Source organism: Tachypleus tridentatus, chromosome 7 (genome assembly GCF_004210375.1).
Source record: "Tachypleus tridentatus isolate NWPU-2018 chromosome 7, ASM421037v1, whole genome shotgun sequence".
Taxonomy (NCBI): domain Eukaryota; kingdom Metazoa; phylum Arthropoda; class Merostomata; order Xiphosura; family Limulidae; genus Tachypleus; species Tachypleus tridentatus.
Window position 1 is genome coordinate 194,105,418 of NC_134831.1, and position 17,534 is coordinate 194,122,951.

The 17,534-nt window shown below is 34.3% G+C and overlaps 1 protein-coding gene across 4 annotated transcripts in view; it reads left to right on the forward strand.

Moving 5' to 3' along the window:
- Pdxk (pyridoxal kinase) overlaps positions 1 to 17,331 on the forward strand; it is a 38,632-nt gene extending 21,301 nt beyond the window's left edge. For 2 of the 4 annotated variants that reach the window (XM_076516598.1, XM_076516600.1), the window contains 2 exons: positions 8,391 to 8,457; positions 10,379 to 17,331. In XM_076516598.1, the coding sequence (XP_076372713.1) occupies positions 8,391 to 8,457; positions 10,379 to 10,491 (180 nt within the window). In that variant the 3' untranslated portion in view covers positions 10,492 to 17,331. The remainder of the gene's footprint in view (positions 1 to 8,390; positions 8,458 to 10,378) is intronic. The other 2 variants (XM_076516597.1, XM_076516599.1) reach the window with 1 other exon arrangement.
- Positions 17,332 to 17,534: the final 203 nt, after the last annotated feature.

The following is a 17,534-nucleotide window of genomic DNA, read 5'->3' on the forward strand; positions in this document are numbered from 1 at the left end:
CTAGTTCATCTGGTTACTTGAACCTTCACCACATATTGCATTCATACAAGGAGATTTGCAGATCAATCAATCTTTGTTTATTTGATGAGCACACCTTGGCTTTCCATTGTACAGAGACCCATTATATGGACTCTTACAGAATAAACCTTCCACTTATTTGGGGCTGTAGACAAGATGGTACTGCTCATCTTGAACTGTCTCAGCTTTCCAGAATTCATCTCTCATCTACAAAAGTTTATCATATTTACTGCTGTTGTCTGAGTCCTATTATAGATCTGCTCATATTTCAGAGGATGTAATTCATTTATTGACTTTCACTTCAGTTAGGTTATTGGCTTCTATTTTTTCCTTGGTATTTTGGTGTGGTTGTTGCTGGGATCTTTTGAAGAGAGATGATTTACTGGAAGGAGTTTGCCTCTGTGTTGGCTCTTCTCAACTGTCCCAGAGTTCTACAGGATGGTTTACTGCATCTCCTGTTTGAGTTTCCAGACCTACTGCTTCCTCATCATGATCCATTGGAACACAAGAGCAATTTTGACCTCACTAGCTTCAGGGTGAAGCACAGATTTTGGTATAGGTGACTACTTTATGGGTCCTCATTTAATAAGGTTCATGTCAGTATGGGAGACATTCACCATAGATTAGTGGATCATAAATGTTCTCAGGAGCAGATTGGTTATTCAGTTCATATCTTTCCCTCCTCCTCTTGTAGTGATTGGCTTTCAATTTCAAAAGACTTTTCCAGTCATGAAGCACAAACCTCTAGGCTCTTCTGAACAAAGAGCACGTCACCTTCTCTCATGAGCAATTTTATTCTCACCTTTTTTATTTATATGCAAAAATGGCTCGTTTGGGTTGTTCGCTCTTCTATGTAAAATATTTTCTCAACCCAAACGAGCCGTTTTTGCATATAAATTTCTCAACAAGTGGGTTTCTCAACATCATTGATTATTCTCACCTGTTGGTAGTGCAGAAAAGATGGGCGATTGGAGACTGGTCATCAACCTTTCTTGTCTCCATCACTTTCATCAGCCTCCTTGATTTACATTGGAGTCATTTCTTTCTCTTTGGTGACTTTTTTGCCCAACTATGGATAACAAAATTCAGCATTGCAGGTACCTAACTTATGTCTTAATTGCAGAGTCTTCAATGTGTTAACTCTGTGTTGTGCACAACAGCCAGGTTTTTCAGTTTTGCACTCTACAATTCAGCCTCACAGTTCCTCTGGATAGGCAGCTTTTTCACATCATACTCGTTCCCTGACATTCATATTCAAACTCTATTATCAGAAGCTGTAAGAGATGGATTCCTTATCAAAAAAGAGAAGTCTATTCTTACTCTCACACAGTACATCATCTGTTTAGAAGTTTTTCAACTCAAGGCAAACCAGGCCAAACTTTCTTCTATATATCCTCAGGCCATGGAATTGGTTATTTTTCTATCTTTTCCATCAGCATACACAATTCTATCTATTTTTGGGGATGTATCCTGGGATCACTTATTCGTCTAGATCAGGGCCACATGAGTGCCCTTCAATGATCATTACAGGACCAGTAGAACATTTACACAGATGCACTAAATTTTCCAGTATATCAGTCTCTTAGACTTTTTTACATTTCAACAAACTATGTTGGGAAGAAAGGTGGTAATGCTTCATTTGGATGATTCCACAGTTGTTTTGTACATTTTAAATCAAGGGGTTACTAATTCATCTCATCCTAACAAAGCTCTTCCAACATAATAGATGCTTCATCCTCATTTTGTGTTGAATCTGCTTTTGTCCAGGGTCACCATAGATCAGATGCTTTCTCCATACACTGGACTGCTCAGTTTCCATTTTTCTGGTCTCCAGTACCTCACCTTTTGCTTTGGGAGCATGTGTTCTCAGGTAGGATTGGATGGGTTTTTCATCTTTCTGTGTTCCCTTCAATTCGTCTACCCTCAAAGGTTTTGGCACCGAAATTGCTCCAGGTCCTATTGAATTCTTGTGGTGGCACTATAGTGGCTGGTTCAGCCCTGGTTTCCACTTCTCCAGTATCTTCAGTAGTGCCTTTCTTTTCCTCTTTAGTCATCTCTCTAATGTCAACCTCAGACAGATGTTTTTTCATCCAACAGTCAGACATTCTTTGACTTCATTCCTGGCTTTTATGTAGCCTTCACATGACATCCTAATTGGCACATTCCATTTGACATCCTTCCATGGAAGTTTACCAAAGAAAATGATTTACTCATCGTCAGTGGCCTCTCAGACATGGGTATAACCCTTTGAGTCCCACTTCATCTCCCTCGGTGTGGATTCCTGTATGTGGTGAGGGGCACATCCCAGGGAAAGTTCTGTTCTTTCATTTTACCTCCTCTGGGATCTAAACATCCACCCATGTGTTTGCTGTGAGTGGTGACTTGCAAAAGGGAGGAAAGGAATCTGGTGGTTGAGGGGTCTAACCCTAACACACCACTTTGGCCTTGAATTTCTGTAGACAGGCAGCCTTGGGGTGGCCCCCCCTTGGGTCAATCAGTAGGTCCACTTGGGCTAGAGTCAACAAAGTACCAATGTTGGAAGTTCTCAACAGGTGTTGTAGACGTTGTATTTGATGCTGGTATTTGGATATAGTGCTCACAAAACCCTGGCGTTGCTGCAACGTCCTTGTTTAACATAGTAGTGTGTCCCCTCGTAGGGCTTCATAGTGGGTGGGGTCAGTGGGCACCGAAATTTCCCTTTTTTTATTATGGATCCTCCAATTAAAAATCTTAATAAAATAGTGAAAAACAGTCTATAGGTAAACGACCACGTTTTGAAGATCCTCAGTAGCAAGCCTCACCATCTGTACCACCTGTTGTACCTCATTTTCTTATATTGCATTCACTTTCAGACAAATCTTTAGGGCAAATGTCTCACTTTTTCATTCAGAAGCTCTGATCTGGTGACATATTGGTGGAAACATCCAAATCTCAACACAGTGAACTCCTCTTGAATTCAAAGGGAATTGGGGATATACCTATTGAGGTTATACTTCATGCTACTTTGAATTTGTCATGAGGAGTTATTGTTGAGAGGAATTTGAAGAACATCCCCAACTCAGAGATTCTCACTGGTTTCTCCACTCAAGGAGTTTCTGCAGTGAGGTGTATCTCTATCGCAACAATGGAATTACGATGCCAACCAGTATCCTCGTTCTGACATTTACGTCACCACGTCCACCTGCCGCCATCAAGGCAGGTTATCTTAATTGCATGTTACGACCGTATATTTTAAACCCTCTCTGATGTTTCCAGTGTCAGAGGTTTAGTTACTCGAAGACGTCATATCGTGGTTCCCTGATGTGTGCTCTTTGTGGTGGCAAGGACCATGATGCCTAAGAGTGTGAAATGGATCCACATTGCATCAATTGCAATGGCTCTCACTCATCCTACTTTTGTTCTTGCCCTAAACGGTTGGAAGAAAAAGAGGTGCAGCGTTTAAAAACGATTGATAACATTACTTATCCTGAGGCTCAAAAATTGCTGTCCACCACCTCATCTCGGACGTATGCTACTGCTTCATTCCATAACTACAGTGGGAGTACAGGCTGATCTCTCTGTGCCTCCATAGGAATCGTTCTCAAAAGAAACGAAAAGTCCCTTGACTTCTATGGTTAAAAAAGTTGATGAATCATCTTCAACACCCATCTCTGTCCACATCCTTTGGTTCCAGGTACAGGCAATTCCTCGGATACATCTTCTTCTCCCACTCCAAGATGCAAAGCAATCATTCGTTTACATCCTCAGTCACTGGAATCCCCTTCTAACAGCAAAGACCTGCCCAGTCGACCCAGGGCAGGATCCATGGAGGTCAAAAGACCTCCCTTGAATAAGGACAGTAAGGAAAAAAGACGTGGTCTTAAACAGAAGGGTTCTCCACCCAATTCGCCTACACATAATTAAAACTGGCCACCTTGATACAATGGAACTGTCAAGGTTTACGTTCTAATCTTGATGACATCAAAACACTTATTGCTTCCTACAATCCTGTTTGTCTTTCCTTACAGGAAACATTTCTGAAACCTGCCTCATACAGTCACCTTTCAGCAGTTTTCTCTGTATAGAAATGACAGGCTGTGTGATGGACGAGTGCATGGAGGGGTGGCACTGTTGATTGATCAGCATGTGCCCACCCTGTCTGTGCCACTCGACACACCCTTGGAGGCCGTAGCTATCTGTGTTTTCTTGGGTCATATCATCACTGTTTGTTTTCACTACCTGTCACCTGTAGAGACATATGATCAATCAGATTTTGATGCTATCATTGAACAGTTGCTGTCTCCCTTTTTAATCCTGAGCGATTTTAATGGACATCATCCCCTCTGGGGAAGTGCTGGTATTGATAGGATGGGTCGCTCTGTAGAGCTTATGCTCTCTGATCACAACTTTTCTCTTTTTAATAGCAGTTCTTCTGCTTATTGTCATGCACCAAGTTAGTCCTTTATTGTTAGTGATCTCTCAAGTTGCATCCCTTCATTTTCTCTCATTTTTCATGGAGGATTGACAGTAGTCCACAAGGCAGTGATCATTTTCCTATAATCATGAGAGAGACTGGCCATGGTCAATGCCACCTGACCCACATGCTCCAGTGGAAGCTGGATCAAGCAAACTGGCCCTCTTTCACTGCTCTTGCAGAACTTGATCCTACCATCATCTGTAACCCATCAATAGACGACTCTGTGGCAGCATTGACTGACTGTATTATATAAGCAGCTGCTCAATGTATTCCTAAAACCTCGACACATTTTCCATGATATCCTTGTTCGTGGTGGAATCCTGCTTGCTATATGGCACGGAAGGCTCAAAAATGGGCCTGGAATACTTTTTATAGGTATCCCACACTCTTGCATATGCTTAGTGGGTAAGACTTCAAAGCCAGAAGGAATCTTGGATTAAGTTCACAAACAGCATATATTCTACCACCAGTTCCAAAGTCATGTGGGACAAGATTCAAAAGGTCAATGAGCAAAATAATTCTGTCCCTCTCTCGATCTTGCTCTCCGATGGCCAAGAAGTAGCTGATACCCGGAACATTGCCGATACTCTAGGTGAAAGCTTTTGCCAGGTATCTAGCACTTCTGCTTCTTCTTCCACCTTGTTAGCCATCAAGACTCGGGCAGAGCAATCACCTCTTTCCTTTCAAGCTGATTGTCTGAATGACTATAATCGTCCCTTTACACTGGCGAACTCAAACTGGCCCTTCATTGGTCTGGCAGTACATCGGTTGGACCTGATGATATACACTATGACATGCTGCACCATCTATCTACTGCTTCTCTTACTATTCTTCTGATTGTTTTTAACAGGATCTGGCAGGAGAATGTTTGTTTTTCCTTATGCCTGGCACCAGGCTGTTGTCGTACCTTTCTCTAAGCCTGTGAAGGATCCCAAGATCCCTTCAAACTACTGTCCAATTGCTTTGAAGAGCTGTCTCTGTAAGACTTTAGAGAGGATGGTTAATGCTCATCTTGTTTGGCTCCTCAAATCAAACAACCTCCTCTTACCCACCCAGTGTTGGTTTCGACGACAGCACTCCACCATGGAACACCTGATTCGACTTAAAACATCAATCAGGGAACCCTTTCTCAAACAACGACATCTTATATCAATTTTCTTTGACCTTGAGAAAGCTTATCATACAACATTGAGATATGGCATTTTGCAAGACCTCCATATATATGGGTTACATGGCCATTTGCCCATTTTTATTAATTTTCTTATGGACAGGCGATTCCAAGTTCGTGTGGGTTCGTCACTTTCCCGTTCTTTTCTACAAGAACTTGGCGTCCCTTAGTCATCCTGGTGAGTTGTTATTATAATTTAGCTACATGTCTTTTAAAACCGTTTTATTACTTTACTTTTTGAAAATGGCCATAACGTCAAATAACTCCGAACTAGAACTGGAAAGACCAACTTCAGGTGACTAATGGTGGTTTTTGTTCTTGCCGGTTAGTCTTCCTGGCAAGTTATGGCTGCAGAATAGATGTAAACATTGGTTTTGTGCTATTTATTGTTTTTTTAAATTTTGTTTTGTTTTACCTTAATTTCCTTTTATGAAATATACTAAGTTCATTTTAATTTTAACTTTTTACCAGATATTTGGCACAGATAGCCTAGCTGCTCTGTGCCATAAAACACCAAATCAACCAACCAACCCACATCACCACATCTTAATTTTTGACATGTTTGTTTGATAAAGTTTAAACTTTGTTTTGTTTTACCTTAATTTCCTTTTATGAAATTTACTAAGTTCACTTTAATTTTAACTTTTTACCAGATATTTGGCACAGATAGCCTAGCTGCTTTGTGCCGTAAAACATCAAATCAACCAACCAACCCACATCACCACATCTTAATTTTTGACATGTTTGTTTGATAAAGGGTTAGTGGGCTTGTTGGTTGCCTTGTATAAAACTGCTATTCTGGTACTTTTCTTTTTTTAAGAGAATATAAGTTTTGAGTCCCTGGTTTTGTCATTACTTTTTAAATCATTTTTCAGTTGTCTGTCTTTGTCATCCTTTCCAGGTTTCCAATTGAGATGTCACAGTTGTTCTCCACATATTGACACACACACCTTTTGAACCTTTGGGATCACTTTCCCTATATTATCTTTCACTTACAACATATTTTTTTCTGTTATTGGCTAGAGGACATTGATATTCAGATGTGTTTGTGCTTTGTGTTAACAGGACACTGTAACATTCCAACTACATTCATTTATTTTCAGACTGGTCCTTTCTACCCAAAAGTGCAGCAGCTAGAGAAGAAGATAAAGGCTTTCTTTCCTATTCATCTTCCCTATTTGGGTTATTCATTATTATGTGGTTTGCACTAAATCATTTTGGGGCTCACTTCACTGGTTATTTATCCATTGGGGTCCTTCAATATTACATGACTTATTCTCTGTCACTTTGAAAAGTTTGTTCATAAAGCTTACCTCTGGTCTTTCTTTGGAAGAGCAGAGACTTCTGAGGGTCTCATTTCATCTAGTTCTACATACCAGCCTGTACAATCCTCTCCAGTGGCTGAGGTAGCAAAGTTGCCAGGGACATTAATGTATGTTGCCATTCTGTGCACCTTAATTCAGTTGTTAGGTAGGTGAATAGCTTTATTCATTTTCAAGAACCTTCTCGTCATTTTCTGTGGCAGATATTGCCTGGTCATGTATGCTTTTGCAAATCCACACTAACTATTGATAGGCTAATAACTAAATTGCTGATAGCAACAAGCTCTGTTGAGGTGAGGTGTTCTATAAGGCCATCTTGGCACTTGTTATATATCACATATACAATACTGGACTGTCACTCATGGATTCTCAAGAGTAAGGCACAAAAAGACTTTGCCTATCTCTGCTTACTCCAGAATTGAACATATTGGGGCTATTCACCAATTGCACTGTCTCTAGAGAATCATTTCTCAGGACTCTCCAACACAAATCACCCCTTTCTCCTTCTCTTCTGGTGGAGTAAGGGAGTCCTTACCACTCTGTTTTCCAGTCGCTAGAGTGGTGGGAAGAGGTCTTCTCCTCCTGAGTGATGTTTGTACTTTTTATTTCATGCAAAGAGAAGAGGGCAAATATGGATACCCTATCACTCTCAGCCCTATGTTTTTCCAGATGCCAGGTAAAAAAGTGGTCCAATTTATGTGAAAACCTCCTTGTAATTCTAGTCCAAAAATGACACCTTGCTTTCTATTTGTGCAAATGTGGTCTTTCTTTTTGTTAATTCTTTTACTTTTCATGGTTGTGGAAAGGGTCTTCAATTTCACATAATTCTGCATGCAGGGCATCAAGTCCTTGAGCCTTTGGCTGAACTTTATTTGTTCCACATCCTTTTTGTAATTTCAGAGGCAGGAATGAGGAGTTAGGATTTTGATTTGTAATCCCAAACCAGATGATCTTCTGTTACTTCAGTTTGAGTTAGGTGTTAATTGGCTTCATAATTTGGAGTTAGCTTCATCAGCTTGGAAGGAAGAATTGTCCATTTGGATGTTGCTTTCTTTCCCTTCATATAGTTCCAGTAGCTTGTATGCAATGTTCTGCAACTGTCAGGTTTAAGTGCCCCTGATTCATGGGGATGTTTAAGGGTGATGCTTAAATTCCTCTATTTGGTAAGACAGTAGTAGCCAAAGAGTAAGCATTTGGTACTACTCATTAACTGCCTTCCCTTTAGTTTGTCCATTAATAATTAAGGACGGCTAGTTCAAATAACCACTGAGTAACTTTGCAAGAATATCCAAAAACAAACAAATTTATTACAACTTTTCTGAAATTGTTCAAAATCTTCTCTTTTAGCTACAGTACTTGGATTGAGCCAAGCTAGTTTGCCATTTGGTTATATATTATTTAAGTAATGAAATATTTCCCTGCTTAGGTGGCTTGTGAGAAGACTGTTAACAGTCTACAAGATGTGCTGAAGACAACATATGCACATGCTAAAGGTTAGTTTTTTTAAGTGAAGGTTTTATATGAATGTATATATATATTTTGGATTTGAAGAGTTTAAGTGTATTTTAAAAAACAGATATTTTTTATGATTAAAAGTCCTGCATATTAATTAGAAAAGCTATAAAGTTTAAACATTTGTGTATCACAGCATTTTGACACCATAGTAAAACAATTTGTAAAGAAACTCAAGTAGATGTTTCATTTTCCCTGCCTTTTAAAGTAGAGAAATATGTTTGTTAACAGTTTTCTTGATGCTGAGAAATGAGAAAGACTTAAACATAATTTATATATATGATATTTATAGTCTTTTTGTTTTTCTTAAATACTTACCACAATGAACCTATATCTTAAAGAATATACATTCCACCACTATAAGACATGTATAGTCCTGTTCTTTCAATTTCCTTTTATCCAGGGATACCGATGAGGGATAGAATTCCCTGAAATTGGTATAACACAGTGACAATTGATAAATTGCATCATAGGCTAAGCTTCATATATATTTTTAGTACTTTAAATATAGTTTCCTGGGAAACCCTGCATATTATAATTGTGAAACAGTGAGTCTCTTATATGTAAGAATAAGCAGAAGTAGTATTGCAGTAAACTATGAACTTGTGATAACACTATGTAACACAAATTTTGTTCCTGGATAGTATGTGTTATTTCTCAATTGCTTATGTTGTAAAAGTAGAGAAAATGGCCATTATTCCCTTCAGACTTTGCTTTTGTGATCTGGATAATGAAATTTAGAAATTAACCTATTTTTTATGTAAAAATGGGCAAATTTGCACATTTTCATTTACATAAGGTCTGAATAAAACAACATATGAATCAAGATGTATTTATACTAAAGTTATACAAAAATGTTTAGAAGTGAGTAGTTTCTCGAGATTTGCGACTGTAATGTAAATCACTAGCACAAAAGCAAAGTTTGAAGAGAAAAATAGGTCTTTTCCACTTATTTTAGGCATAAGCAATTGGGAAATAATGCTTTCTGCCCAAGAACAATAAAAAGTAAAAATTTTGTTACATAGTGTAATTATTCTAAGTAAAATATCCCAGAATGAGACAGCTGTAGGTCTACAGGCTACAACACTAATATCTGGAGTTTGATTCCTTGTGGTGGACATGGCAAATAACCCAATGTGGCTTTGCTGTAAAAGAACAAACTAACAAAGCAGAAATTTCTTTTCATGCTACAACATAGAAACAAATTGTAGCACTTGTGCTTGTAGAGGAAAGTCTTTTCAAAAAAAATCTTTTTTTTCAGAAATATCTTGTTTGTATTCTGACATAATTTGGTTGGTTTATTTAAAATGAGAAATAATCATATCTTGGTATTTTAAATTTAAAATAAATAGTTTTTCCAAAATTGTTTTTTTATATTCTGTAACATTTATTTCATTTCAGAAAAGATTTTTAATTTTTAGGTGTATTTTAAGCAGTATCTAGTGATTAGTAGTTTATTAAAAATTATTATTTGTGTTGAGCATGTTTTTTTTTTTCTCATTCATATAAATCAACAACTGTTAATTTGATGACCCTTCATACTTAAGGACTGTCATCTTTGTTTAAATACATTTTACATAAAAATAATTACCTATGACTATTCAAACTAAGAAACTTGTGGTGCATGTGAATGCAATGTTTTACAAAGATTTGTGCATTTTATATAAAAACATGAGCACATGCTTTGTGACTTAATTTTGGTTCTGTTAACTTATGTTTTATTAGTTATGTTCTGTGAAATTAAAGTGTTATGAGTCACAAATGCAGCTGTGTTGATATAATGCTTTTTATTAATTACAAAGATGCTCATTAAATATCAGAGTTACTACAGTTAAGTAATTTTTGTTTTATACTCTTGTTGATTTGCATTTGTATTTATTTTTTTAATTATTTCAATTTCAGAAATATTGGGAAGTGAAGACAAATTTAATTCAGAGTTATTGGAGCTAAAGTTAATCCAGAGTCGAGAATTTATTGAAAATCCCATAATGCACATTCAAGCATTCATTGTTTAAATTGTCATTAGATTATTAGTAATTGTAAGGGGCTGAAATGACCAAAATATTGTTTTGTTTGTTGTATTTATGTATGTAAAAATCAATTTATCTATCTCAACAATAGACTTAGATATAACCCAACATTATTGACTTTTTAAGAGTGAAAAAGTAATAACAATAAAGAAGTGGAACTGACAGAGGACAATAATATACATCGACATGCACTGACTGTGCCTGTAAAAATTATATGAACTTCTCTTTTTTTGTTACTCTGGTTTCTAATGGAAAGAATATTATGCATTAGATAATTGTTGCTTTCTTTTACTCTAGAGAATAACAAAGTAAAATTAAATTAATCTTTCTGCATTTTAGTACTTACTCACTTTGTTTTCCCATATAAAAAAAACAACAAAAAAGAATGTTACTTGACAGTTTGTAACTGTTTATCATGGATGTGTTTGTAATTTATGAAATCCAAAATTTAGTTTATTTGTACATGTTGTTAGGGGGTTAGATTTTGAACTTGGGAGTCACACACTAACACTTTGTAATAACCTGTTTCTTATATCACCAGACCACAAGGCTCAAATTTCTGTTTTAAAGTTGATCAGCAATACTGGTGGCCTCTTTCTCTCTCTGGCAGTTTGTTTAGTTCTTAAAAAAAACATATTATAAATCCATAATATTTGAATCTGGGTTTTGGTTTACTTCTGTTCCTCTCACTGCATCATGTGGAGAATGCACACAGAAAAATATTTAACTTTTGAAATTTATTAGTACTAAAAAACACAAACTTTCAGTATGGTAAAGACAAATTTGTATTCAGTTTCTTAATGTCTTCTTTTATTTGATCTCTTATAAATTGAGCTAGTCTTTACTTGTTCACCAGCTATTTGGATATGGGCCATTTTTCCATTGGTTAACCATGCTAATTTTGTTTAATGTTTTATCAATGCTCTGTGAACACTGGTTATTCTGTTTTTATATGAAAATCCACATTAAGCATGTGCATTTGAAATGGTCAATACTAGCAAAATTGTGACTACCTCGGTAATCACAGGAAATTTGTACTGCATTACCACATGCTTCCATAGTTGCACAGTAATAAAATTTGTTCTAAGCAAATGATAAATGAAGGCCTAAAACTTCCATTCATACTTCAAGCTCTCCATCTGTATCAGCAAAGAATTTTAAGAATGAAGTGTTACTAGCGTGATCACTGTCAGTGAAATTTTACTTCATTGGTTCAAGCCATGCACATAATTAACAAAAATAGTTTAGAATAGTTAAAATATTTATTTTTGATTATTTTTCTTAAAGCTAAAGATAACTGGTTTATCTGTGATGGCATGTTTGAGTAAAAGTGTGTATATTTGAGCTTTGGCGGAATGGATTTTTTGGGAAATTCTCATATTTTGTCTAGCCAGAATCTCTGTTAAGTAATTTTGAGCCTTCAATAAGTTGTTCAAGGTGTAATGTGTGAACTGAAAAGTTTTCTCTTTGTTTTAATGTGTGGCTTATCTGGTGCTAAAGTGCTTTAAAGGCTAAGGTTAAAGTAACTGTGAACTTTCACATTCACCTTAAACTTCTAAAATGTTGAATTGAACTTGTCTGTGTCATATTGATCAGTATGTTTTTGTGTCTCAGAAACAAAACCTATAGTCTCCTGCTGTTACAGCAGTAAGTTTTACAGATTCACAATGTTAAAATCAGGGGTTCAATTCCCCTCGGTGGACTCGGCAAATAGTCCAATGTGGCTTTGCTATAAGAAAACACAAAGTATACAAGGTTGGAGGAGGGTGGAAGTGTTCCATTAACACATTTCTAAATCAAATATATTAAATATCATGCATTTTCCTCTAGTATTAAACTTTTGTATTTTATTGGCAGTCACTGGAGACATGATCAACAAATATCCAGGAAAAACCGACACACCAATTGCTGGCCATCAAATTCGAGCCTTGTACCATAGTTGTGTATCTAAAACTTATGTTAACAACTTGTTAAACATTTCATTTTAAATACGTTTACAACTGTCCTGAACATCATGTATAAATGTTTACTCTGAATCATAAAAAAAGTGATAGTGAACAAGTAATTACTGATCTATATTTTTACAAATAACTATCTCACCATTCCTACTGTTTAAATTAAAAGTGACTTCCTTTTAGATTTGTCAGAAGTTGAATAACTTTTCTAATTTGTGTACTTTAATTTTCAGCTCATGATTAGGAGAAAGTTTAATTATCTGTATGTATATCAAGTACCTTGTATTGTTATATGAAAAATTTGATTTAGAAATTCAGTTGTACATAAACACTTAGTTGTGAATTTTAAATATTTATTATTTTTCAGTTTCTGAAATTAATTTTCACATAACCTTACTTAAAGCCAATGGTTTTAGAAAAAGTTAAAGAATACATAAAGAGTAAGTAGTTTACAATAATTTTATGAAAATCTGTGAAGTAAAATTTAAATACAAACTAATGTTTTCATTGGTATTCTGGAAAAACTTGTGGCATTGTTTATATAGTCTTACATCAGTTCACATTAGAGGCAAAATCAGAAGACAACAGTTGAAATGTTTTTGAACATAAGATTCGAGTTTGTGTTTTCATGTGATGGAACAATTAAATACAGATTGACACAGTTTCTAAGAAAAGTTATGAAATGTTATAGTCAGTGCTTTACATTACAAAGTTAACTTATTAGGTTAAAAGCTCTTTGCTTTCCTGTAATACAACAGCAGATTAACAAAAACTGATATATAGAACAAAAGTCAATTCTTGGGCAAGTTAAGTTAAAGAAATCACAACAATAATGCAACCCTGTAAAATAGAAAGATAAAGCTTGGTTTTTGTTTTGATTTTTTACTAAGTGTGTGTGTGAGAAAGATTTTGGTGTTAAAGTGCAAAAGTAATTTTTTAAAAAAAGTATTTTTACCAGATATTGAAATCTTGTGGGGAATATGTTGATTTCTGAAATTAATACAAATTGGTTAAATATACAAAATTACCCCTCTGGACAAGCTACTGTAAGTTTGTTAGTTTCATATAGACTTTAATACTTGATAAAAATTCATATTTACAGTTAATTAGACACCCAAGTTTCAGGTTTTATTTACTTAATTTATTTAACATTTAGTTAACCACAAGAAATGATAGACCATCTTTTTCTAAATTATAAATAGAAACTAGTTCTAAAATATTAGCATAATAGTGACAATAAAAGAATTTAAAATGATTTTTTGAAGTTCATTTTATTTTATTTGGGGTAAATTGTTTTAAGTATTTAGAAAACTTGAAGGATGATTGTTAGTTTGAAGTATTTTGGAATGGCGTGTTTTCTCCTCAAAGATGAATGATAATTGTTTTTTGTTTGCAGTTTGCTTAATTTTGTGATACCAAGATATTTCATATTGTTGGTGATTGGTTAAAAAACTTTGGTATTTGAAAGTATTTTTTGTAATTTCATCTCAAAGGCTCTCACAACCATTGTAGTTGTACCTATACATAGCCTTTTCTAGAAAATTATAAAAGGAGTTTTGTGAAGTTATTGTAAACAAATGACATAGTGACATGAAAAGCTAAGCTAAATATTAAAGTTCATTAATTCCAGTCAAAATTAAAATTGACAATAAATCTCTCTTCATTTTTAAAATATGAATATTAAAAATAAGGCATTTTTAGAGAAATTTGACCTAAAATATCAGAGTGATAGGCCTCATGTTTTTAAACTTAATCAATTAGATATTCTTTCCTCTTTAAGTGTTCTTTCTTAGGAACTGTTTGAAGATTATCAATTCGTACAATTACAAATTTTGTGATAGTTTGTAAATAAAGTATTGTGTTATAAGAGTTCATGAGTTGAAAATCGATATATCTGTTTGATTAACTCTAAGGTTTAAAAGAAACAAACAAACTTGGTATTCCAAAAGACTTCTTCACTTGAGAAGGGTGATTCATGCTTTCCCATGCATAAAAAGGTTTAACATTTCTCATACATTTTCTTTTTGTTTTATATACAGTTTTTTTTAAATGAACTATCATACATGCTTGAGATGTTGAAATACTGTCATACTTCACTGGATAGGTGATACAATTCTGGGATTATAATGCTAAACCTTGCAATTAGCCTGATACACATGCCAACAACTAACTGAAGCAACTTCAAATGGACTAACAAGTTAACCTTTTACCTAGATTGGAAGAGCTCTTAAAAATGGATTACCAAAAACTTGGGACAGTAATGATATCATAGTTGAGGTTTCTAAACATGCAATGGGAGAAAGCTATCCTCCCAGTAACAGATGAATAAAGTGATATTTTAATTTACTTTACATATTGTCCTTGGAACATAATGTTAGCAACTTTTGTTTACTGTTTCAAAATATTTTTATCATTAAGAAGACATTTTTGGGAACTGAATGTTCCTCCATAACATTATAACTGTTGTAGATGGATGTTATTTTGTCAAAATTATTTTTGAACAGTATATTAGCACCAGCTACAATTTGTTTGTAGTGACTAATAAGATGTACTACACCACAGTGGAATATCAACAGTATCTTACATCATTTAGTTCTGATTTCTGTTGTTTGATCATCAAAGAACAACATACAAGTTTATCTTTTATGTTTGAAACTAAGTGTTATTGAACTCTCTTATTTGGAAGTACTACTAACATTGGTACCCAATGATAACTTCAGTAAACTGGTTAAAAGGTTACAAGGGCATTTGATGTATTTTTTATATTCCATTACAGTATTGTATTAATTATTTGATTTTTATCATGTACTATGCTCTTGTTCTTTAACTGTTGATCTTAAAAATATACTTGTTCTATACGAGATTACACATTGCTTCCCAAGCTGTGCTACAAAAGAGGTCTGCATGGACCCCAGGTAAAGATAAAATTTTAGCTACATACTCCATCTGCTTGTTTTGAAAACAGTGTCATATCAGCCCAGGGTTTCTGCTTGACAATTACATGAATTGATATAAATTTGTAATGATTGTGTAAAAAAAGATATACAACCAAGAAAATTGTTGGGGTCCATGCACACCCAGGTTTGTTGATTAGGATTAAAGTTGAAATAGAGAAGAATGAATTTTTTTTCTTAATCGAAGGATCAAAATAACTTTATTTTGTTATTTTATGAATGATTGCAGTAGTGTAGTAGCTATTTCCATCCTAGACATTTGAATAATAATAAGTTTTGAATAAGCCCAAAATCAACCAGTTTGGATTCTTTCTTGATACTACATAATTACTCTGTCAATAGTCAATTAAAACTCCCAAGCTGAAAAACAAACCTGTGCTAGTTAATTTCATGATTATTCTATATCATTAAAAAAAAAAATTATTTCAATTAGATTCTTTACAATTTCCTAACATGTTATGAAACAATTATACTAGCAGATGAATCGGCTTAGTGTCATCTGGAATTGTTTGATAATTTTATCATTTGAAAAATGGCAATTTTAATCTTTCGAGAAGATGATGAAACTTGTCTGTCTTGGATTTTTTTAACGATCAGAACAATTCTATCACATTTTTAGAAAGCAGAGATGTTTTTATTTAATGTGGATAGCTTCAATAAAACTTTAACAAATTATAACTGGAAGAGACAATGTGATAATTTGAGTAACAATTAAAACAATAACGAATGTCCCACAGTGATACTGCAACATGTCATAACATAATGGTTGCATTTTCTGTTTTGGGCAAGGTATTCTGTTTTTGGTGATGTTCCAACAATTTTTCACACCAGTTTTAAGTAGCAGTGCTACAAAGGCAGTTGATATTTTTTTATTGAAAATAAAATTCTCAATAAAGCATTAAATGAAGACAGTAGATGGCATCACATGTTGATGCCAAGGGTTTAGGTAGTGTAAACTTTTGTGATGATGTTGTATTACTACAAACAAGGTTACACAGAGCTCAGATATTGTTGTAGGTCTAATATTTTTAGGGTGCATTAAAATAAGTATATAACAAAAGTAAACAACATAAACATCAATATTCCACACAGCATCTGATGTGGTTGAAAGAGGTCCAGTATTTTCTCTGTTAAAATAAATATTTTGATATATTTTAGCCTAGGTTAGTGATAATATTCCACACAGCATTAGTTGTTGTGGGTATAGATCCAGTATTTTGTGTGTTAAAATGAATATTTTGATGTATTTTAGCCTAAGTAAGTGTTTCCACACAACATTTGTTATTGCTATAGGTCCAGTATTTCTTGTGTTAAAAATAAGGTTTTGGTATAATAATAAACCAAGTTAGTGACAATATTCCAAACAATATCAGCTAGTGTTGGTACAGGTCCAATATTTTGTGTGTTAAGATTTTGACATATTATTATCTAGATTAGTGGCACAATTGTGTGCAACCTCAGATATTATGATTTTGGTGAATAATTTCAGTAATCATTGCTTTCATACATAAATTGCTACAGGTTCCAATGGTTTAAGTTATTAAATTGCTTTCTATATTTACTTTCAAACTTATGATATTTCTTGAATAAGATTCACACCATAAGAAACAGTTTTACGTTATGAATAATCTTGCCAGGTTATAAAAGAAATAATGTAAGTTGTAATCTCTATCTTCCTTCAACTAACAATTGGATTTCATATACTACATAATTATGTTCTGAAATCTGTGTCATCTATACAACTAATAAAAACAGTCTAATAATGGATTATGAGAGGCTACTGCCTTAAATATTTTGTATGTTGCTTTAGAAGTACACTATCTATAGACAGAGAAAACATGTATTTGTCTGTGTGATTGGGAAACATCAAATTAATCTAGTTACTATGTGCTCTAGAAAAATAAACTGAAAAGAACTCATCTTGTGATTCTTTGCTTATTATTGTAGCATATATTCTGCTATTACATGAGAGTGAAAGTTATTATAAAAATTATTTTTCAACAGCATATATCTTGATCATCATGAAACTATTATCTGTATTTCTGACCCAGGGAATGACATGACAAAAACTTATCACAATTTGCAATATGTAGTATAATTTTTTCAAGTAACAACATTG